The sequence below is a fragment of the Physella acuta genome, unplaced genomic scaffold, assembly GCF_028476545.2.
Source record: "Physella acuta isolate Inbredline_101_S28 unplaced genomic scaffold, ASM2847654v3 ptg001374l, whole genome shotgun sequence".
Taxonomy (NCBI): Eukaryota; Metazoa; Mollusca; class Gastropoda; family Physidae; genus Physella; species Physella acuta.
In genome coordinates this window covers 183,581-208,905 of record NW_026732889.1, presented here as the reverse complement: position 1 = coordinate 208,905, position 25,325 = coordinate 183,581, and the positions used below count along the sequence as shown (strand labels likewise).

General features: G+C 35.2%; 1 protein-coding gene across 1 annotated transcript in view; it reads left to right on the top strand.

Moving 5' to 3' along the window:
- The first annotated feature begins 4,324 nt into the window (after window positions 1–4,324).
- Window positions 4,325–25,325, top strand: part of LOC131927109 (phosphatidylinositol 4,5-bisphosphate 3-kinase catalytic subunit delta isoform) — a 31,861-nt gene continuing 10,860 nt past the window's right edge. Inside the window, exons 1-16 of the mRNA XM_059282774.1 lie at window positions 4,325–4,434; window positions 7,988–8,156; window positions 9,371–9,466; window positions 10,949–11,081; window positions 11,877–11,977; window positions 12,503–12,631; window positions 13,473–13,649; window positions 14,400–14,469; window positions 15,762–15,937; window positions 17,229–17,423; window positions 18,033–18,159; window positions 18,877–18,986; window positions 19,207–19,260; window positions 19,886–19,950; window positions 20,119–20,122; window positions 24,674–24,859. Of these exons, the coding sequence (XP_059138757.1) occupies window positions 4,415–4,434; window positions 7,988–8,156; window positions 9,371–9,466; window positions 10,949–11,081; window positions 11,877–11,977; window positions 12,503–12,631; window positions 13,473–13,649; window positions 14,400–14,469; window positions 15,762–15,937; window positions 17,229–17,423; window positions 18,033–18,159; window positions 18,877–18,986; window positions 19,207–19,260; window positions 19,886–19,950; window positions 20,119–20,122; window positions 24,674–24,859 (1,812 nt within the window). The 5' untranslated portion in view covers window positions 4,325–4,414. The remainder of the gene's footprint in view (window positions 4,435–7,987; window positions 8,157–9,370; window positions 9,467–10,948; window positions 11,082–11,876; window positions 11,978–12,502; window positions 12,632–13,472; window positions 13,650–14,399; window positions 14,470–15,761; window positions 15,938–17,228; window positions 17,424–18,032; window positions 18,160–18,876; window positions 18,987–19,206; window positions 19,261–19,885; window positions 19,951–20,118; window positions 20,123–24,673; window positions 24,860–25,325) is intronic.

Sequence of the window (25,325 nt, the reverse complement as noted above, 5' to 3'; positions counted from 1 at the left end):
TGCTAATGATAAGGAAAACATGCAACATCCAGCTGAATTTATAACCGAATATAGATACAAATCGCTATTATTATCTGAGCACAGTTTAAAGCAATCACCGTGGGGGTGACGATAGTTACATCAACTCAACGTTGCAATATATATGCCTGAGGAAAACTGTTTGGTTGAGAATCCTAATAAGCTGTATGTAAATCCATGAATGGGGTGGGGGGTGGTACAAATTAAATACAACCAGCAGAAAAAAATATTTGAATACATAGACACATGCGTATACACATACAAGTGTAGATGGAATATATGTATGTATAACATATATATTTATTTTGGACAGAATGAAAGAGGCGGTTGACCTTAAGCTAAGAGAGGAACAAGCAGGATTCAGGAAGGAAAGATCTTGTACAGATCAGATAGCCACTCTTAGAATTATTGTAGAACAGACGATAGAATGGCAAGCCCCGCTTTACATCTGCTTTGTTGACTTTGAGAAGGCCTTTGATAGTGTGGATAGGCAAACAATATGGAATCTGTTGAGACACTATGGTGTACCTGCTAAGTTAGTGGAAATAATCCAGCAACTTTACAATGGATTTTCATGCCAAGTTAGCCATGCAGGGAAACTGTCTAAAGAGTTCCAGGTCAACACAGGTGTGAGACAAGGATGTCTGCTGTCGCCCCTCCTCTTCTTGGTAGTTCTCGACTGGGTGACACGCACAGCCTATGCCAGTTCTGGAAAAGGTATTCAGTGGACACTCACGGGGAAACTAGAAGATCTGGAGTTTGCAGATGATCTTGCCTTACTCTCGCACAGGCTGCAGGACATGCAAGAAAAAGTTGATGCATTAGGAGCCATCTCGCAGCGCGTAGGTCTGAAGATCAACAAAGAAAAGACGGAAATGATGAGAATTAACAATAAACAGGAGGCTCCAGTGTCAATAGACGGAAGACAGGTAAATGATGTGCAAGAGTTTGTCTAACTTGGCAGCAAGATCAGCAAAACGGGAGGCACAGAGGAGGACATACGCGCTAGAGTTAATAAAGCCCGCTGCGCTTTCACAGTCCTGCGACCCATATGGAAAAGTTCGGCCATCTCCATTACCACAAAAATTAGGATATTTAACTCTAATGTCAAGGCAGTTCTGCTGTATGGAGCAGAGACATGGAGAGTCTCCAAGGCAAGCACAGCAAAGATACAGACCTTCATGAATAGATGCCTTAGACAGATACTGAAACTGAGATGGCAGGACAAAGTGCCGAACTTGGAACTATGGAGGAAAGCTAGGCAGGAGCCTATAGGTGTGCAAATAAGAAGGAGGAAGTGGCGCTGGGTGGGTCACACACTGCGAAAGGCTCACACAAATGTTACACGCCAAGCGCTTGAGTGGAACCCCCAGGGAAAGCGGAAGAGAGGGCGCCCAAGACAGACCTGGAGGCGGAGTCTTCTTGAAGAACTGAAGCCAATAGGGATGTCTTGGGAGATGTCAAAATTAATAGCCGAGGATAGGAAGAAATGGAAGGAAATGGTGGAGGCCCTATGCTCCATAAGGAGCAAAGAGGACTAAGTCAAGTAAGTCATAACACATATATATATATATATATATATATATATATATATATATATATATATATATATATATATATATATATATATATATATATATATATATATATAAATATATATATATATGTTACGGTCAAAGCCCGAAGTCGGCCAATGCGCGGATTGGCCGGCCAATCCGCGCATTGGCCAATATCGCCTTCCATAGGTCGGTCAAAGTCCGAAACTTTGCTTGATTTCGGCCTTTGGCCGGCCAATCCGCGGACTGGCCATGGTTGACCGGCCAAAGTCTTAATTAGAAGATCATCTGGCTAGGGACGACCGGCCAAAGTCCGAATTAGAAAATCATGAGCAGATTTTGGGTTTTTTAATGCCGTAAGGATCATGAAATTAAGTTTTTATTGATTATTAATTAAAGTAAATGACAGAAACATTCAATTTTTTTTATTGTACTACAGTCTCAATCAATCAATATTATCATTTGTTACAACAAGTTGAACTTTTATGGCATTTAGAATTACATAGCAGCTTGTTATTTTTACACTTGCAGCGATTTGTTGTGCACTTGGTTGTGCAATTGCAGCGAGTGAGTCTTTGGCCCCCAGTCAATGATTGTGAAGATGCGATGGTTCGTAGTGATTTTTCCTCAGTGCCAACTGACGACAATAAGAGCAGTTTTTCATGAAGAATTGAAAACTCACTTCTAGCATACAGTTGTTTTAGGACACCATGTTCCGTTCCTAATTTGTAGAAACCGCCCTCGACGCTCATGACAACTGCAATCACGCTTCGGGGATCACCGCGACCTCTGTCAACATCTGGAACACGGATGCGTACATTGTCACCCACTTCACCATCTTTAAATTTTGTATTTGATGTTTTAAGCATCTTAGCACCTTGATTTTGCAAGCCATTATGAGCTGCTGACCTGTGTTCCATGATGTCTTGTTTGTTGTGACACAATCTGCAGGTAATGTCCCCTCCGTATCCTTCGTCTGCTTCATTGGGTACTCCACAAATAGCATGGACATCTTTGCCACAGGATCCACAAAAATGAGCTGTACAAACAAGAGCTAAACAATACGTTACTCACAATGAAACCGCACCCAGAATAATGAAAACGCGATCACAACTTAGACTAGATAGAACAATGGCCAGGACATCCCGGCCAATGCGCGCATTGGCCAGCCAATGTACAAAATACGCTGTCAAGTTTAAGCACTTCGGACTTTGGCCAGTTCGTCCCGGCCAGTGCGCGCATTGGCCGGCCAATGTACAAAATACGCTGTCAAGTTTAAGCACTTCGGACTTTGGCCAGTTCGTCCCGGCCAGTGCGCGCATTGGCCGGCCAATGTACGAAATACGATCTTAGTTCTAAGTTCTTCGGGCTTTGGCCAAGAGAGCCGGCCAATCCGCGCATTGGCCGGCCAATCCGGGGTTTGGCCGCACTTCGGGCTTTGACCGTAACATATATATATATATATATATATATATATATATATATATATATATATATATATATATATATATATATATATATATATATATATATATATATATATATATATATATATATATATATATATATATATATATATATATATATTAGAGAGAAATTGCTGTTTCAAATTTTAAAAGTAACGATTTTGGCTGAAATTTGATGGCATTTTGTGAAGCTGTGTGGTAATGGGGAGGGAGAAAATAAAAATAGATGTCGAAAAAAAAAAGAGTAAGGATATTTATGGATGACCCCATAGCAATAGTGGCCAGATTCGATGTTATTTATGATATTTATTTTTGATAACACTGCCCTACATTTACCAGAAAACCTGTGGCATAAAGTAGGTCAAAGTTCAATAACAAGAAAGAGTAGGGGAAATGACGATTGAGGAAGTGTAAATCGGTATCAACTATTGTAGGCCTACACTACACAGTACACAGGATCAACTAGAGTATCCAAAATGCAGCATACTAAACACAATTTAGCTATTGTAAAATGAATCATACGATATTCATAGACATTAATATTGATTAGCCACTGATAACAAACTCGGTTGATGTAGGCTTATTATTTCATAGGTTAATTAAATAAATAATTATGATTTATTGAAAACAGTAGGCCAACCTAACCACAGGAGGTCGAGTACGGGACCATCAAGATTCAAACCGTAAGAACAAAGTTTGAAAGTTTGTGATTATTTTTTATTTATTTTACTCATCAGTAACTACTCTAGATCTAGATTCTTTAATTAAAATCTAATCTTAGATTAGAATTGGATCTAGATCTAGGTCTGATTCAAAAATCTAAATCTAGATCTAGTTTATTCTAGAAACTAGAATAGGGCATTAGAGTTTAGAGTTTAGAGTCATTAGGCTAATAAAGTAATAACTAATAAGTAATAATGGCTAATGTAAGCCCTAGAATTCTAGATCTCTTCTAGAATCTAGAAAAAGTCTAGACTATGTCTATACTTTACTATTGAGTCTGTCTGTGACTATATAATTGTTGTGTGTACTGACCTGTGTTGTTCTTTATTTACTACAGTTTAGCACACCTTTCCCTCTTCTTACTTAAACTTACTATTAAGATGTTTGACCAGTTCAGTCAGCCAAAAAATGTAAACAAAATTTGTCAAAAACAACTCAGCTTAGCTCCAAAGCTCACTTGTTTTCTTTCATTTCCCTGAGTAGTCACTGTGTGTCTTTAAGTTCACTTGTCCAGTGTGTGAAGGCCTTAAATTACAATAGTGTCATTTCAAGTAGAGTTGCAACTGGCAGTGTCTTTCAATTTTAAAATTGATTTTTGTAATTGATAACTTGACAGAAGCTAATCAACAATTTTGTTTTGGCTGGATCACAATGCCTTTTCTTCATTACAAGTACTGTAGTTTTTTTCTATATGTAAAACACAAGATTAGATTACTTTTAATTAGGCACATGCTTCATTTTCTTATTCTTTTTAAAGAACATTTTGTCATGTTAATTTTTTATTTTATTCATCTATATTTTGTTTTTATTTGGGAATTTTATTTTTAGGTGTGGTTGGCTTACTTGTTTATAAATGTTTTTAAGTGATGCTGTGGTGGGAGAGGTTATTGCACATAGTTTAGACGCCAGTCAATTTCTACTGTGTATAAATACAACTGATGCAGGTTCCAAATTAAACAATACGAAAGTTCATTCACTATTTACACTAATCTCCAAATGCACCTAATCCTGTCATCTGTTCTGCTTATGATTTAAAAGGTAGACTCAAAATGCACCCACTAGTTTTGGATTTTTTTTCATTGAGTATTCCTAATCACTAACCCTGAGTTAATGTTAGTGTGGGTTGTGTTAAGAAATATTCTGGATGGAATTAGATTACTCTACACTTAACCCATTACCAGCTTGCATTACTATAGCATGCCTAGGAAAAGTGTGAAATCCTATACTATTTATACCATGCCGTTATTTATAGAATAGGTATTTGTAATATATATACAGGCATATATATATAATATATATATATATATATATATATATATATATATATATATATATATATATATATATATATATATCAGTAGCGTACGCAGGGGGGGAGCAGGGGGAGCGGCCGCTCCCCCTCTGGCCATTTTAAGCAAAGTGGCGCCTTTTTGGAAACTTTTTAAACTCAAAGTTTTAAACAGTGATATTTGTTATAAAAAATATTTTTGGTCGGCACATCTATGTAAATCACACAATTTCTTTTCATGCAGCTATTAAGCATTATTGTACTAGTCTAGTAGTGTCTACGTTTACAACACGTATTAACAGCTGCAGCAGTTTGCCATTCTTAAAATAACCATTACGATGCATTGCAATGTTTAAAAAACCTCTACGGGTAGTACCACTTGGCAAGAGGGGTGTTAAGTTTTAGGCAACTGTATAATGTATTTGCTTACGAATAATTGCATTAGTAAATGTTATACATAAAACTTCACACATAATTACTTTATATATACAGTTTGAATCGTGTGATTAAGTAAAAAAATTACAATACAGAAACAAATACAACTGATGTGGCACCTCTATTTAAATTTACTTATGAGCAAACTGCGTAGTGGTGGGGAAATTTTGACAAGGTCAACATCGTCATCACGATGAAGTGGTAGTATTCTTACAGTTTGGGCGATAGTGATTACGATTACAAATTATATGAAACAGTTACAACCCCCCTCCTCCATGTACCCCTCTGTAAAAACAAATATTGTCATAATACCACTGCTACATATTTAAACCTATTTCTGTAACATATATTTGTGTAATATATATTTGTGTAATATATATGTATGTTTAGAACAGTCATCTAAAAACTGACGCTATGTTCACTCTGAGTTGGTTATCTCCCCCCCCCCCCCCCCCCTGGGTTTGATAATTGACCTAGAAGTGACCGGACAGTGGTGAATGAAGTTTTTTTGTTTAGATTGATACAATTTTTGTTTTGTCGGCCTACATTGTGTGTTTTTTCTTATTTCTTTAGAGTGCTACTTTCAATTTAATTTACATCATAGCGAAGTAATGACATATAGCTAGTAATTATATATATATATATATATATATATATATATATATATATATATATATATATATATAATGAAGAGTTTATTTTCAAAATGCAATATATCCAAAATTTGGGTTTTGAGAAAATCGCACTTTTCGCCTATACAAAGCCATTGTACAATATGCTAAAACTGTTTTTCATAAATAGAAATAAAATGAAAATTTTGCGCCCTGAAGATTAAAATTAAGTTTTCCTAATAGTAACTGAGTAGCTTTTCAATATGGGCACGTTATCTCATTTTTTTTTAAAAATGGCGCTTATCGCGTTTTGAAAATAAACTCTTCATTATATATATATATATATATATATATATATATATATATATATATATATATATATATATATATATATATATATATATATATATATATCTATAATATAAGCGGGCTGTGTCTGTCCTTCCTTCCGTCCGTCATCGCTATAGATTTTGGAACCATAAAAGTAAACATCGCACCATTTAGTGCTTTGCAGTGCATCGCATTGTCTTATAAGTATTAGAGTAGGGTCTGTTTATATAACGACAGAGAGCTAATTTATAATTTCCACTGTTTGTACAATTTTGTATAACGTAAAGAGAATATTTAATACACGCACATTGCTAAAACATATTAAAAGGATCAATGTCAAATATCGTTTTCGTTAATATTCCTAGAAAAAGTGGATACATTTTTATAACATAATAACTGTAGGTTAGAAAAATCTAATTAAACTGTTTAGTAATTTTGCCAAGGGAGGTATTTTAAAAATAAATTGAACTCACGCTAAAAATGTGAATGCAGAATCTGCAAGAAGGAATAATTGTTGGAATAATATAATTAGCAAAATGTGAATGCAAATTATGCAGACGTGTAAGAGTACATTATTGTTGGAATATTATAATTAGCATTGATTGATAAAAGGCTATTTTTTATTTATTTTATTCACTGAATGTAATGTTTACTACTTATAATTTTTTAATCAACTATTAAGCACTACTATAGACGCGTCATCACGTTCATTTGATGCGAAATGGTTTTAGTTATGAAACTCTATTGTAAATTTTTAAAATTTAAAGTACTGGGAAAAAAATGCGTGAATTGATAAAGTGATATAATATGGTAGGTAAAACACGGATATTTTAAATACTGCTGGGGGTTTTATAGGAGAGGCGTAGAGAGGGGGGGGGGGAAACATATGTCCCCGGTTGCCGACCTAAGGGGGCGCCAAAGTGGGTTTAAAAAATGTGCGGGGGGGGGGGGGGTGGAAATCGGAAGTTTGAGGGGGGATTTTATGTTATGAGTGTTGTGTTTGTTTTTTCTTTTGTGTTTTTTTTTTCGTTCGTTTGTGTTGTGTTTAATTTTGTTCTGTTCCCCAGTTGGTACATTTAAAAAAAGATTTACCGTGGCGGAGCACGGGATGCAGCTAGTATATATATGTATATATATATATATATATATATATATATATATATATATATATATAATACACGTATATAGAATAGAACGCGTTTAAAATTCGGCGCCTTTTTTTGCTCTTTTCGCTCCCCCTACAACGAAAACCTGGATACGCCTCTGATATATATATATATATATATATATATATATATATATATATATATATATTCACACTTGCACAACACATATACAAAATAATTTAATTAAACAATTAAGAAGAGTTGAAGAAAACAAGGATGTTTTGCTGATTGTCACAGTGAATAAATTGTTCAGCCATTTCCTTAGACCTGAATCCTCCAATTATTCTTCAATGTTGAAAGTGCTTGTTCTCCAACTAAGGAGGATACAAAAGGACTTCTGTTTCTGCCCAAGTGTGTATACAACTTCCATTTTATTTTTTTACTTTCTCTGCAGCCATTTTAGGATGACCTATCCTGAGATATCTACGCTAGATGGGCAGTTAACTCTGCCGGGCATCAAGACAGACAGCAACAACCAGGTGGAGATAGATTTTCTTTTCCCCAATGGCATTCTGATTCCGCTGAAGGTCAACTACTTCTCACCCCTGGATCAAATAAAACAGGTAGGTGGATGTTGACATCTCAGTTTGATCCCCTGTGTGTATATATTCTGTTTGTTTTACTTTACTTTAAGTTGTAACTCCATTATAAAACAGGTTCACTAGTAACTCTGATCAGTATATTAAATTTTAAGCCATTAGGGCTATGGTTTAGAATTAAGTATCATATAAACTACCAGTTAGATTCTGATGGTTTCATTTTTGGCTTAATTCACTGCTAGTCATAACTCCTAGAAAGTAATATAACAACTATCTCAGATGAGTGTTCAGTTCAAAAGGGCTAAAATTTAGGTTTACTACGTATCGTCCCGTTCGTGTCCAAGACACATGTCGCAGATCTGTTTCAATGACCTCTGCATAGAATGGAATCATGTGGTCAGAACTATGCCCAGCCGCCTTTGTTTCCCTAAAGTGTGTCAGGTACTGATTAGAGCTGGGTGGACTCAGGGAGGTCCTACAGACTCAAGCCCGGGATTCGAACTCAAGACTCTCGGGTTAGCACTTGTAAGCTCTACCACTGGACCACGCTGTTCCATAAATTCTAGTTTTTAGTATCCTTATAAAAAGGAGCATCTAGATCTTAATGGTATGGCCAAGACAGGCATACATGTGTGTGCTTAAACTCATTAATTAGGTAGATTAAAACTGACCTACATGTAACCAGATATTTTTAGTTGCATAATTAGGGTGTGCTTTGACAACAAGAAATGTGTACTTGCACAATTGTATTGTCTTTCAACTACACGCACTCCCCCATGTGCAGTTTCTATTTCCAAGAACAGTTATTATTCAAAATGGCATGCATTTGATACTCTTTAATAACCAGCAAGCCACTTGTCCTTGACATTTGTGAGTTGTTTACTTGGGGTTCACCTATTGTTTCCACATCTGGCTGGGGGAGGCGGGGCTATAAGGAAGGAAAAATACAGTTCCCTCCCTTCATAATTTTTCATTTCAACAAAACAGGATGTGACCAGTTTGCACTTTCCTATTTTAAATTTGTATGGAATTTAAAAACTATTTCTGGTTTAAAATTTTTTTTAGATCAAATTCAAAAAATTATTTCTGGTTTTAAATTTTTTTTTAGATCAAATTCAAAAAATTATTTCTGGTTTTAAATTTTTTTTCAAATTTAAAAATTATTTCTGGGTTTAAATTTTTTTTTAATTTAAAAATTATTTCAGGTTTTAATTTTTTATTTACCTCCATTATAACAGATCATATGGAGAGAGGTACATAATTATCCATTGGCCAACAATTTGCTACAAGAAGATGCTTACAGCTTTACATTTATCAACACTGTTGGAGAAAAGGTAGGCCATGTGTACGTGGGTTTGTTCAAATATTAACACGCCCCTTGACTTAGGTTTGGGGTAGGTGGTGTAGAGTCAACCTGGGTCAATACTATTGGAGAAAAGGTAGGCCATGTGTACGTGGGTTTGTTCAAATATTAACATGCCCCTTGACTTAGGTTTGGGGTAGGTGGTGTAGAGTCAACCTGGGTCAATACTATTGGAGAAAAGGTAGGCTAGCAAGCAAAGTGTACTTGGGTTTGTTCAAATATTAACACGCCCCTTGACTTAGGTTTGGGGTAGGTGGTGTAGAGTCAACCTGGGTCAATACTATTGGAGAAAAGGTAGGCCATGTGTACTTGGGTTTGTTCAAATATTAACATGCCCCTTGACTTAGGTTTGGGGTAGGTGGTGTAGAGTCAACCTGGGTCAATACTATTGGAGAAAAGGTAGGCCATGTGTACGTGGGTTTGTTCAAATATTAACACGCCCCTTGACTTAAGTTTGGGGTAGGTGGTGTAGAGTCAACCTGGGTCAATACTATTGGAGAAAAGGTAGGCCATGTGTACATGGGTTTGTTCAAATATTAACATGCCCCTTGACTTAGGTTTGGGGTAGGTGGTGTAGAGTCAACCTGGGTCAATACTATTGGAGAAAAGGTAGGCCATGTGTACGTGGGTTTGTTCAAATATTAACATGCCCCTTGACTTAGGTTTGGGGTAGGTGGTGTAGAGTCAACCTGGGTCAATACTATTGGAGAAAAGGTAGGCCATGTGTACTTGGGTTTGTTCAAATATTAACATGCCCCTTGACTTAGGTTTGGGGTAGGTGGTGTAGAGTCAACCTGGGTCAATACTATTGGAGAAAAGGTAGGCCATGTGTACGTGGGTTTGTTCAAATATTAACACGCCCCTTGACTTAAGTTTGGGGTAGGTGGTGTAGAGTCAACCTGGGTCAATACTATTGGAGAAAAGGTAGGCCATGTGTACATGGGTTTGTTCAAATATTAACATGCCCCTTGACTTAGGTTTGGGGTAGGTGGTGTAGAGTCAACCTGGGTCAATACTATTGGAGAAAAGGTAGGCTAGCAAGCAAAGTGTACTTGGGTTTGTTCAAATATTAACACGCCCCTTGACTTAGGTTTGGGGTAGGTGGTGTAGAGTTAACCTGGGTCAATACTATTGGAGAAAAGGTAGGCTAGCAAGCAAAGTGTACTTGGGTTTGTTCAAATATTAACACGCCCCTTGACTTAGGTTTGGGGTAGGTGGTGTAGAGTTAACCTGGGTCAATACTATTGGAGAAAAAGTAGGGCAGCATCTAGTTCAGATATTAACAATTATAAACATTAGGGCAGCACCTAGTAAAGATATTAAGTTATAAACATGCCTTCAGGCTGGTATTTGAGAGGTCCAGTATGGTTAACCTGGCTCAGTACAAAACTACACACTCACCAGAGTTCTAATAAACAGAGGATTAAAATTATTTTCTTTTATCAAATTTTAGGAAGAAGTGCTTGATGAAAGCCAAAATTTGGAACAGTTGCAGCCCTTTATGGGACTCTTCCAGTTGGTTAAAAAGAAGGGAGACACCAAAACAAAAACATTGGACAAAAAAATCAGCAATCTCATTGGCCAAGGTAATCTTAAAGTTGTGTTGCAAAGTTATAAATATTTGATATTAATAGTCGTTAGGTTAGGTGAGCCTGTCGTCCCTCCTGGGGTATAGACCACTGACAAGAGCTTTCCAGGCGTCTCTGTCCTGTGCTAGTCTCTCCAACTGTCCCCAGGTGTATCCGATCTTCTTGGTATCTTCTTCCAGGTCACATCTCCAGGTCTTTCTTGGTCTGCCTCTCCTCCTCCTTCCCTGCAATAGTCGTTAGAATTAAGAATAATGTCACTTGGGTTTAGCTAGCTTTTAAAAATTTCTTTATTATGGAATTTTAGGTTTTACAAGCTAGTAGTAAATACACAAACATGTCATAGAATGTAATATATTGATAAAAAGAGGGACACGGTTTGTTTGACATAATCTAAAAAAAAAGGATAGATTAGTAATTGGAATCATTCCTAGAATGTCATAGAATGTAATATATAGATAAAAAGAGGGACACGGTTTGTTTGACATTATCTAAAAAAAAAGGATAGATTAGTTATTGGAATCATTCCTAGAATGTCATAGAATGTAATATATAGATAAAAAGAGGGACACGGTTTGTTTGACATAATCTAAAAAAAAAGGATAGATTAGTAATTGGAATCATTCCTAGGCTGTTGAATCCGTCCTTTGAGAAATAGTCTCAAGAACTTCCAGAAAATATTTGTTGATTTATTGAAGTTGTTCTAGTTGTTCACCTTTATATAAAGCACACATGATTCCCTTATGTTTGCACCACAATACTAGGTGCCAATAATGTGCTGATTTTTCTTCCTAGGGTTATCCAAGCAAGAATCATTTCAAGCTGCTGAAATTTTTGCATTTAAGCAGCGGATGACAGATCTCTGCAAAGAGATTGCTACTCAAAGAAGATCTCAGGTTGGTTTGTTCTTCTGGTTTTGTTTTTTTTATTCCGTGTATTGATCAGCGAACTTGTTGATACCAGCTGGTAGTGCTTGTATATTGTTTATAAGTATTGTATAAAGATTGTAACAATATTGAGATAATATTGACTTGCATGTGGAATGTATGGCTATTGGACTGCGTGGTTGGATGTTAGGGCGTAGGATGGCTATCCCATATATCTTGAGTTTGGATCCTGGACCTAAGTCCACATGATGTCCTAGTCTACCCAGCTCTGATATGTACCTGATCCACATTTAGGAAATTTAAGACAACTGTCCGCATTATCCTGCCAAAATGTCAAGGTTGTAGAAACAGGTGAACTCTACTTCATCTGCCCCAAGAAGCTCTAGGTTTGAAAGAGCATATAAGTATAGAGTATACAACTGCTGATACTCAAGTCTATTTCATATCTGTAGAACATTCCTGGATCCATCTTGGCATAGTGGGTTCTGTGATTGTTTTCATAAACTTATAGAGTTAATTTTTCAATCTTTACAGACTGCGATAGAGAAGTTCACGTGGCGCTACCCGCTTAGGCTGCGTAAAGATCCGGCATTACCTGATGAGTTACAAGCCAGTATTATCAAGGGTTGCATCGTCCTCGACATAGGATTTGCTGAGGAAGGGGTAAGCTTTAATCCTTCTTCAATCCTTCATCAATCCTTCATTATTCTTTCATTTAATGTTGATATTTGTTTGTTTGTTCTTGTGTCGCTATCAGTTTTTAAGAAAACTGTTAAAAATTGTATATTGAAGATGTTTAGCAAATTTATAAGATTGAATGATACCATAAACTGTGTTTACAAATTTTGTGTGTTTAACATTTTGTATGATCTTAAAAATGAGACAATGTCTATTATGTCCCCTAAGCTTCAATCACTGACCAATACAACCATGGATACTGTATTCATAGCTTATTCTAATCCATGTACTTGTAATGTTTAGGAATAATTTGACTAGGGTTAAAAAGGATGCTTAAAGTCTAATAAAAGAAATATTTACAATTATTGTTAAATATCAATCCTATCTTGTTATTTATTTGAACTCAAACATAGGGTTCGGCTTTTTGTTAAGAATTTCTTACAAGTACTTTTTTAAGCTTTGCCTAAAATAAATTATATTGCTACAAATTGCAAGTCTACTTCTTAGGTACTAAATCTCCTTGTAGGTTTGCTACAAATTGCAAGTCTACTACTTAGGTAATAAATCTCCTTGTAGGTTTGCTACACATTGCAAGTTGACCACTTAAGTAATAAATCTCCTTATAGGTTTGCTACAAATTGCAAGTTGACCACTTAAGTAATAAATCTCCTTATAGGTTTGCTACAAATTGCAAGTCTACTACTTAGGTAATAAATCTCCTTGTAGGTTTGCTACAAATTGCAAGTTGACCACTTAAGTAATAAATCTCCTTATAGGTTTGCTACAAATTGCAAGTTGACCACTTAGGTAATAAATCTCCTTATAGGTTTGCTACAAATTGCAAGTTGACCACTTAAGTAATCCAGATGCAGCCATCAAAAGAGCCTTGTCCAAGAAAAGTAATGGATCAGGTAGCCCTGTGGATGACTCCGAGCTGTTCATTCTCAAAGTGATAGGGCAGGAGGAGTACTTGTATGGAGATTATCCGCTTATCCAGTTTAAAGTAAGTTTGTGTGGATTTTATCCATTAGTTTAATACTATCCAGTTAACCAGCTACAAGTTAGTGTGGATATTAACCTCTAGTTAGAAGTAAGCTTGTGTTTTTTTTAAATTTAACATTCTGCTTTTGTTACATTTTGATTTGCAATGATGCACATTTCAGGAACCTCTCCTAGCCTGGGAAATACAACACCCATAATTTTTTTTTTATTAACATAATATTTAACAGCCTTTTCTTACAGATGAGACTAATTATGTCATGTGGAGTAGAGTTCTACTGATACTTTAACCTAGACGTGCAAAGAGATTGTGTGGCTAGCACTCAGTTACCTTTGTATTGCTCTACTTTAAGGGACTTAAATCTTACAGATATGGCCCAGGAAACTGAACTCTAGATGAAATTTTAGCAGTTATCCCCATTGCCATCTTATTGATCAATCTTGAATAAATCTTAATTTAGTATAAATATTAATTTGTAGTATATGAATATTTTTTCTCAACAAATAGTTTTTTTTCCTACTATTCTCTTGGCTTCTCACTAATCATAGTGTCAACATTTTGATAACAAACATTTGTTAACTTCCGCATGCAGTCCTTGCCTCATTAAGCTTGGACCCCATCTATTTTTTAGAAACTGATGGACCAGGGGAGCTAAGAGTTCTCTATTTACCTTGCTTAGTTTAGTTAGTGTTAGGTTCATAGTTTAAGCTGTTTTAGTGTTACCTAATTGATTCTATAAAATTGTGTTGACAGTATGTGTACCAGTGTCTGGTAAAGAAAACGGCGCCCCAGTTTTGGATGGTTCGCAAGGCTGCTCTACTTGGTGAGTGAAGTTATTTCACATGTGAAGGTTGGATTTTCTAAAACGTTATCATACTTATGATAAAAGAAATGTATTACCTTAAAGTTAACTGTATTGACACTTTCTACCATAGCAGAGGGGTGTAATTCAGACAAAATCAAAGTGTTGTGTCATATAATACTTAATCTAAAAATCCCAAAATTTAACAAGTTGCATCAAGATAAGCCTTTTATATTTATGAGTAATGAATCATTAGTTGTAAATCAAACGCCATTCTAGACCAAAAAAGTAAATACTAAACTCTAACCTGGTTTTTCTCTGCCACCACTAGACATTACAGGGGTGGAGGCAGTGGCGGGGGGGGGGGGGTTTACTCAAGTACCAGATGCTCAAGATTCTCCCTCAAGATTTAAAATCTTCTTTATTCTTAATTTTAGTGTTGGAAGGGATCCCCTCCAACACAATTAAGTATACGTGTCAACTGGTTATGCGCCATTGAGGCCATTAACTCCGATTTCAGCCTGCTTTTCATTTTGGATTTGCCTCCATAGCCTTTGTCCAACCAAAAACAAACTACAAGGCAGCAGTTGTTTGATTTTGGAATTGTCTCTCCTGAAGAGTGGCTGTCCCCAGCTAATGAGCCTCATCTATCCGAGGGTTCAAACTCGAGACTTTTCGGTTTAGCAACCATGAGCTTCACCGACTCAACAATGCAGGCCCTAATCTTTAAATGAAATACAAATAGTAGTTGTACTTAAAAAGTCTTTTCATTTGGTTGTTTCCCTTGTCTTTGTAAATTAATTTTGAAAATCAGGTGTAATTTCAACATACTGCAGAACCACAAGTATTGGCTGCTGACAAGTATTGATTAGCTCCCATCTAAACTAGGCAGAATAAAACCCACCCACCCACTGACTGCTGTGTCATGGGATGGTCAGTATGAGTCGTAAAAACATGACCAATTCTGAAAAATAAAAATCTTTCTAATATTTTATTTTACTAAAGCGATGCTTAAAGATATTTAAATTACTACTTTTATACCCGAAAACAAGCTTAAGAAATGGTGCTTTTCAAATTATTTTTGTTTGAAAGAAAAAAAAACGTTTTCACATGAATGTGTCATAAAATGATACAAATTATGATGAATATTTTGGGATGGAAAATCTATTTCTCTGAAATTAAACAAGCAGAAAATTTTACTTTTTTTTAAATTGAAAAATAAACGAAAGTGCCATTTCTTAAAGTATGTACAGATAAGAAAACAATATTTCTTCACTCAAAATTGAAAGAGGATCCTTTCTTTTTGTCTACAGAGTCCAACCCCCCAGTCCCACGACGACAGACCCTCGGTCCCATGCACAGTCCCATCGCAGACGTTGCCTCCTTTTGTCGAAGCCCTGACAGCAATGTTAGTGTCTGGAAAAGTGAATCTTTGTATGCGATTCAAATAAAGGGAATCTCTAAAATTCAGTTGGCAGATGGCTCAAAGGTAGGCCTGAAAATACGGAAATTGTGGTGGTATGCTTTTGAGATAAGCTTGAAATGAATATTAAGACATGCGCAAGGAATTTTATTTAGTCCTTGCTAACTTAACACGCAAGGCTTATATTTATATTTGAAGTGATGCCATCGCTTTTCATGTTTGAAATTGCACTGGCACTATTCAAAAAGCTTCCTTAGTTTTCATATTTTTCAAAATTTTAAAACTTTATTTTCAATAAAACATCACAAGGTGTGTGAGTGCATTAGTCTGTAGAAACATTCAGAGGTTTTACGTCAACCAAATTTAAATACAACTGATAAGGTAATGAATATAAATAATGGCAAATAACGTGGTGAAGCTAAGGCTGAGATGTACAAAAATCAAAGGGCTAACCATATGAAGGGATTGAATAAAAATAAGTTAATGTTAGTGAAGCCCTTCATATCTAAGCAAAAGGAGTTATGGGGACCATTCAATGTGCTTTGATTTATGATGTACATATAAAGGCATACTACTTGCTCTTAAAGATATTTTTTTTATACACAACCAAAATATATTTTCATTTTCTCTTTCCTTTCATTTTGCTTGCAACCTTTGAACTTTTTGTAACCAATTCAGGCCCTTTGTGCTTTTTGGGATCCACATAATTATAAAAATAGTCTAATATTTCTATATGGGAGAGGTTGCCTGTCTTAAATATCAATTTCTCGCCATCATTGAACTCTATATCAATTTGAGGTTCTATCCTGTCTGATCTGATATCAAATTTGACGATGGTTCAGACATTGGTTCCTAATACGTCAGGCAAGTGAAGGGTTGATGTCACATTCCTGATAGATTTTACATTTTTCATATATGGATCAAAAGTAAATTTAATTTTCTAACAGGACGCAAATGTAATATTTTAATTAAATATCTTGTAGCTTCTTTTCGTATTGCGAAAGCCATGTTTTGTATCTGGCCTCACTCCTGGTGAAAATTAAAGATAGATTCTATTTTAAACTTAGTTTAAAAGGGACATTCGCATGTTTAGAATCGCAGTTATTGGGTTTATCTGCATTTGTTAAAAAAAAATAAAACTGTTTAAGCACTTGTCTCTCCAAAGAAATTATAAGGAATTATAATATTAAACAGACATTATTTACTCCTTTTCTTAAATAAAAAATGTAAGCTATAAAATATTTTTCCAATAATTTGGGTTTTTTAATTATTTGACAGCATTAGTCTGTTTTTAAATTGTCTTTTGATTATTCTTACCTGAAAATGAATGACGTTCTGAATTATCTCCCTTTGACAGATCAAGATCTATGTGGGAATCTATCATGGGGCAGAATCCTTGTGTGATGAAAAAGAAACAGAAGATTTAACTATCCAGGACAGTACCTGTAGTGCCAAGATAGACATCACCTTTGATATCCGTGTAGCTGACCTGCCACACTGTGCCCGCCTGTGTTTTGCTTTGTACACTTTTGGGGGCAACACTAAGAGAAAAGTAAATTTACAATTGTTTATCTCGGTCTTCCTAAAAATACTAACATAAAACAGCCGTTTGATTGTGCATTGTATCAGTTAGCGCTGCACCATTTTTTCTTCCAAAAATTTGCACTTTCCTTAGTATTTTTTTAACTGAAAAGCATAATGCAGTCTTACCTTTATTTAATTATAAGAAAATCGCCATATGGTTATTGAATTGAAAATAACGTTGGGCCGGTTCAGAATTTTGACCCTTATTTTAAAACATTGACTAAATTCTTAGGACCTTTACCCAGTAAAATGTCCATTAAACTTTCAGGGTTTTCATTTATCCATTACAATATCTACTGAATTATTAGGATATTTATCCAGATATTAAAATGTCCATTGAAATTTTAGGATTTTCATTCATCCATTAAAATATCTACTAAATTCTCCGGACATTACCCAGATATTAAAACGTCTATTACATTTTTAGGATCTTCATTCATCCATTAAAATATCCCCTAAATTTTTAGGATCTTTAATCACCCATTAAAATATCCAATAGCTTCTTCCAACATTTTCAAACCCACACCATTTTTAGGATTTATACTCTTGACTATTTGAATCTCCCCACAACTTTCAGGACCTTGCAGCTTGGGTGAACATTCCTGTGTACGACTTCAAGCAGCGGCTTCAGCGTGGGGACAGGGAGCTGCCCATGTGGCCACAGGATCTTCTACAGCAACCAGATGAGCATTGCTACCCTTTAGGTAGGGCATTGGGCAGTGAGATAAATAGCATTGCTACCCTTTAGGTAGGACATTGGGCAGTGAGATAAATAGCATTGCTACCCTTTAGGTAGGGCATTGGGCAGTGAGATAAATAAGGCATTTTTATTTGGTAGGATACTGCACATTTTGACCATTAGGTAAGATAATGGGCAATGATAATTAAATGGGATAAGGCTTTTTTTTACTATTAATAAGAAAATGGGGCAGTGTTGACCATTAAGTATGATATTGCTCAAATTGACCCTGTAGGATTATAGCACCTTTTTTATTTTTACTTTTTGGTTAAGGATATAGCACATCTTTGACCATTTAGCTAAGGGTAGTATCTGTATAAATAAATAAATGTAATAGAGAGCGTTGTTGACTATTTGGTAGGATATAGCGTAGTGCTGAGAATAATGCATTGTTATGCATGTAAAGAAATATTACATAAACTACACTATCACTTTATTGTCGGGGATTGGTCTTCAACACAATGGTTTTACTAGTTAAAACAAGTATCTTAAGTATTAGTTGGATCTTCTTTCTTTTCATCTTTTCCCCTTTGTCTAAGTGGTGTTGCCCTGAACATTTTGTGGCTTATATCACAATAATTTATTTTTCTTGTCTCTTCTCCTTTGTTTAGGTGGTGATGCCCTCAACATTTTCTGGCTTATCACAATAATTTATTTTTCTTGTCTTTTCTCCTTTGTTTAGGTGGTGTTGCCCTTAACACTTTGTGCCTTGACGCAACATTTTTGAGGATAAATTTTCCAGATGTAGACCATAGTGGTAGTGCCTATCTTATCTACCCCTCGTATGACATGGTATGTGCGGTTTCTTCCCACACACTCATACACTTAATTCAAACTTTTTATTTTTTATTTTAAATTTGTTACTCAAATATATTCATTAGGTTGTATTTGTTTATTCTAATGTAATTGAAACATAAAGATCTGTAGGTATTCAGATATTTCAATACCTGAAGAGTCAACATACTATAATCAAATTTAGAATGTTCGTTAATTAAGAAATTTTTTAATAAAGGTGTTGGAGTGTGCATCCCAAAACATGGAGCCAGAAGGTGCGCCAGGATCACCTGTAAGTTTACCTTGTCTAAATTTTGTTTGTTTAGTTTGTCGAGTTAAAACAATGAAAAGTGTATCAATTTTGTGGGAAATTCTATTTGCGAACATGAATTCGCATATCATTGAGCCAGCCATAGGATGTAAATTATCAGGTAAACTCCAACTGAATGAGAACTTAGTGCTGGCTTAGTAACTGTACTTAATTTTATTTGTAGATCAGAGTATATTTATTTTGTTGTTGGACATAAAACTACGCCAAAATTCACACATAGAACAATTGACCCAATCTCCATAGCAAGCTGATCAGTTGTAGAATGTAGTTCATTTATTATGTTGTAGAACATGAAAGTGAGCAAGTCACATATAGAACAATTGACACAAGCTCTTTACCAAGCTGATCAGTTGTAGAATGTAGTTCATTTATTATGTTGTAGATTGTAGTACATATATTATGTTGTAGATTGTAGTACATATATTATGTTGTAGATTGTATTACATATATTATGTTGTAGAATGTACTTTATTTATTATGTTGTATAATTTAATACATTAGTGTTTTGTAGAATGTAGTTTATATTTGTTGTAGAACGAATTACACTTATTATGTTTTAGAATGTAGAACATTTATTATGTTGTAGAACATGAAAGTGAGCAAGTCACATATAGAACAATTGACCCAAGCTCTGTACCAAGCTGATCAGTTGTAGAATGTAGTTCATTTATTATGTTGTAGAACATGAAAGTGAGCAAGTCACATATAGAACAATTGACACAAGCTCTGTACCAAGCTGATCAGTTGTAGAATGTAGTTCATTTATTATGTTGTAGAACATGAAAGTGAGCAAGTCACATATAGAACAATTGACACAAGCTCTGTACCAAGCTGATCAGATGTAGAATGTAGTTCATTTATTACGTTGTAGAACATGAAAGTGAGCAAGTCACATATAGAACAATTGACACAAGCTCTGTACCAAGCTGATCAGTTGTAGAATGTAGTTCATTTATTATGTTGTAGAACATGAAAGTGAGCAAGTCACATATAGAACAATTGACACAAGCTCTTTACCAAGCTGATCAGTTGTAGAATGTAGTTCATTTATTATGTTGTAGAACATGAAAGTGAGCAAGTCACATATAGAACCAAGCTCTGTACCAAGCTGATCAGTTGTAGAATGTAGTTCATTTATTATGTTGTAGAACATGAAAGTGAGCAAGTCACATATAGAACCTAGCTCTGTACCAAGCTGATCAGTTGTAGAATGTAGTTCATTTATTATGTTGTAGAACATGAAAGTGAGCAAGTCACATATAGAACCAAGCTCTGTACCAAGCTGATCAGTTGTAGAATGTAGTTCATTTATTATGTTGTAGAACATGAAAGTGAGCAAGTCACATATAGAACCAAGCTCTGTACCAAGCTGATCAGTTGTAGAATATAGTTCATTTATTATGTTGTAGAACATGAAAGTGAGCAAGTCACATATAGAACCAAGCTCTGTACCAAGCTGATCAGTTGTAGAATGTAGTTCATTTATTATGTTGTAGAACATGAAAGTGAGCAAGTCACATATAGAACCAAGCTCTGTACCAAGCTGATCAGTTGTAGAATGTAGTTCATTTATTATGTTGTAGAACATGAAAGTGAGCAAGTCACATATAGAACCAAGCTCTGTACCAAGCTGATCAGTTGTAGAATGTAGTTCATTTATTATGTTGTAGAACATGAAAGTGAGCAAGTCACATATAGAACAATTGACCCAAGCTCTGTACCAAGCTGATCAGTTGTAGAATGTAGTTCATTTATTATGTTGTAGAACATGAAAGTGAGCAAGTCACATATAGAACAACTGACCCAAGCTCTGTACCAAGCTGATCAGTTGTAGAATGTAGTTCATTTATTATGTTGTAGAACATGAAAGTGAGCAAGTCACATATAGAACAACTGACACAAGCTCTGTACCAAGCTGATCAGTTGTAGAATGTAGTTCATTTATTATGTTGTAGAACATGAAAGTGAGCAAGTCACATATAGAACAATTGACCCAAGCTCTGTACCAAGCTGATCAGTTGTAGAATGTAGTTCATTTATTATGTTGTAGAACATGAAAGTGAGCAAGTCACATATAGAACCTAGCTCTGTACCAAGCTGATCAGTTGTAGAATGTAGTTCATTTATTATGTTGTAGAACATGAAAGTGAGCAAGTCACATATAGAACCAAGCTCTGTACCAAGCTGATCAGTTGTAGAATGTAGTTCATTTATTATGTTGTAGAACATGAAAGTGAGCAAGTCACATATAGAACAATTGACCCAAGCTCTGTACCAAGCTGATCAGTTGTAGAATGTAGTTCATTTATTATGTTGTAGAACATGAAAGTGAGCAAGTCACATATAGAACAATTGACACAAGCTCTGTACCAAGCTGATCAGTTGTAGAATGTAGTTCATTTATTATGTTGTAGAACATGAAAGTGAGCAAGTCACATATAGAACAATTGACACAAGCTCTGTACCAAGCTGATCAGATGTAGAATGTAGTTCATTTATTACGTTGTAGAACATGAAAGTGAGCAAGTCACATATAGAACAATTGACACAAGCTCTGTACCAAGCTGATCAGTTGTAGAATGTAGTTCATTTATTATGTTGTAGAACATGAAAGTGAGCAAGTCACATATAGAACAACTGACTCAAGCTCTGTACCAAGCTGATCAGTTGTAGAATGTAGTTCATTTATTATGTTGTAGAACATGAAAGTGAGCAAGTCACATATAGAACAATTGACCCAAGCTCTGTACCAAGCTGATCAGTTGTAGAATGTAGTTCATTTATTATGTTGTAGAACATGAAAGTGAGCAAGTCACATATAGAACCTAGCTCTGTACCAAGCTGATCAGTTGTAGAATGTAGTTCATTTATTATGTTGTAGAACATGAAAGTGAGCAAGTCACATATAGAACAATTGACACAAGCTCTTTACCAAGCTGATCAGTTGTAGAATGTAGTTCATTTATTATGTTGTAGAACATGAAAGTGAGCAAGTCACATATAGAACCAAGCTCTGTACCAAGCTGATCAGTTGTAGAATGTAGTTCATTTATTATGTTGTAGAACATGAAAGTGAGCAAGTCACATATAGAACCTAGCTCTGTACCAAGCTGATCAGTTGTAGAATGTAGTTCATTTATTATGTTGTAGAACATGAAAGTGAGCAAGTCACATATAGAACCAAGCTCTGTACCAAGCTGATCAGTTGTAGAATGTAGTTCATTTATTATGTTGTAGAACATGAAAGTGAGCAAGTCACATATAGAACCAAGCTCTGTACCAAGCTGATCAGTTGTAGAATATAGTTCATTTATTATGTTGTAGAACATGAAAGTGAGCAAGTCACATATAGAACCAAGCTCTGTACCAAGCTGATCAGTTGTAGAATGTAGTTCATTTATTATGTTGTAGAACATGAAAGTGAGCAAGTCACATATAGAACCAAGCTCTGTACCAAGCTGATCAGTTGTAGAATGTAGTTCATTTATTATGTTGTAGAACATGAAAGTGAGCAAGTCACATATAGAACCAAGCTCTGTACCAAGCTGATCAGTTGTAGAATGTAGTTCATTTATTATGTTGTAGAACATGAAAGTGAGCAAGTCACATATAGAACAATTGACCCAAGCTCTGTACCAAGCTGATCAGTTGTAGAATGTAGTTCATTTATTATGTTGTAGAACATGAAAGTGAGCAAGTCACATATAGAACAACTGACCCAAGCTCTGTACCAAGCTGATCAGTTGTAGAATGTAGTTCATTTATTATGTTGTAGAACATGAAAGTGAGCAAGTCACATATAGAACAACTGACACAAGCTCTGTACCAAGCTGATCAGTTGTAGAATGTAGTTCATTTATTATGTTGTAGAACATGAAAGTGAGCAAGTCACATATAGAACAATTGACCCAAGCTCTGTACCAAGCTGATCAGTTGTAGAATGTAGTTCATTTATTATGTTGTAGAACATGAAAGTGAGCAAGTCACATATAGAACCTAGCTCTGTACCAAGCTGATCAGTTGTAGAATGTAGTTCATTTATTATGTTGTAGAACATGAAAGTGAGCAAGTCACATATAGAACAATTGACCCAAGCTCTGTACCAAGCTGATCAGTTGTAGAATGTAGTTCATTTATTATGTTGTAGAACATGAAAGTGAGCAAGTCACATATAGAACAATTGACCCAAGCTCTGTACCAAGCTGATCAGTTGTAGAATGTAGTTCATTTACTATGTTGTAGAACATGAAAGTGAGCAAGTCACATATAGAACAACTGACCCAAGCTCTGTACCAAGCTGATCAGTTGTAGAATGTAGTTCATTTATTATGTTGTAGAACATGAAAGTGAGCAAGTCACATATAGAACAACTGACCCAAGCTCTGTACCAAGCTGATCAGTTGTAGAATGTAGTTCATTTATTATGTTGTAGAACATGAAAGTGAGCAAGTCACATATAGAACAACTGACCCAAGCTCTGTACCAAGCTGATCAGTTGTAGAATGTAGTTCATTTATTATGTTGTAGAACATGAAAGTGAGCAAGTCACATATAGAACAATTGACCCAAACTCTGTACCACGCTGATCAGTTGTAGAATGTAGTTCATTTATTATGTTGTAGAACATGAAAGTGAGCAAGTCACATATAGAACAATTGACCCAAGCTCTGTGCCAAGCTGATCAGTTGTAGAATGTAGTTCATTTATTATGTTGTAGAACATGAAAGTGAGCAAGTCACATATAGAACAATTGACCCAAGCTCTGTACCAAGCTGATCAGTTGTAGAATGTAGTTCATTTATTACGTTGTAGAACATGAAAGTGAGCAAGTCACATATAGAACAATTGACCCAAGCTCTGTACCAAGCTGATCAGTTGTAGAATGTAGTTCATTTATTATGTTGTAGAATGTAGTACATTTATTATGTTGTAGAATGTAGTACATTTATTATGTTGTAGAATGTAGTTCATTTATTATGTTGTAGAACATGAAAGTGAGCAAGTCACATATAGAACAACTGACCCAAGCTCTGTACCAAGCTGATCAGTTGTAGAATGTAGTTCATTTATTATGTTGTAGAATGTAGTACATTTATTATGTTGTAGAATGTAGTTCATTTATTATGTTGTAGAACATGAAAGTGAGCAAGTCACATATAGAACAACTGACCCAAGCTCTGTACCAAGCTGATCAGTTGTAGAATGTAGTTCATTTATTATGTTGTAGAATGTAGTACATTTATTATGTTGTAGAATGTAGTTCATTTATTATGTTGTAGAACATGAAAGTGAGCAAGTCACATATAGAACAACTGACCCAAGCTCTGTACCAAGCTGATCAGTTGTAGAATGTAGTTCATTTATTATGTTGTAGAACATGAAAGTGAGCAAGTCACATATAGAACAACTGACCCAAGCTCTGTATCAAGCTGATCAGCTGTTTGAGCAGGACAAAGAACTTATCTGGATTCTGCGCTATGAAGTTCGACAAAGGTTCCCTAACTCACTCTCCAAAGTCTTGCAGTCTGTTAGATGGAACAATTATGTTGATGTTGCTAAGGTAACCATCATTTATCATGTTAATTCATTTGAATAATTTACTGTTATTGAATAATTTAGTTATTAAACTACACTATTTGAAAATTTAAATAATTTCTTCAAAATCTTCAAAAAAAATGTGTTGCACATTATCTAAATTGAATATGTTTTTCGTTATCTAGTTCTGCTATTTAACTGGATCTAGTTCTTCCAATTTTTAAAATTCAAAATAGTTGTGACATGTTGGTAGGAATGTAGGATATTAAATTTGGGATGTATCAGTTTGTGGTGAAATATTTTTTTTTTAAGGGCATGTCCAAGTTATCCAAAATGTTTTAAAGTAACTCCATTTAACCTGTTGTACTGAAATTAATTTATATTAGGCTGTTTTGTGTTTAATTGTGTATTATGTTTTAAGCAATGTACCAGAAACACAGTTCTGATTATTTTTTTTTAAAGTTTAACCCCATTGAAGTCAACATTCATAA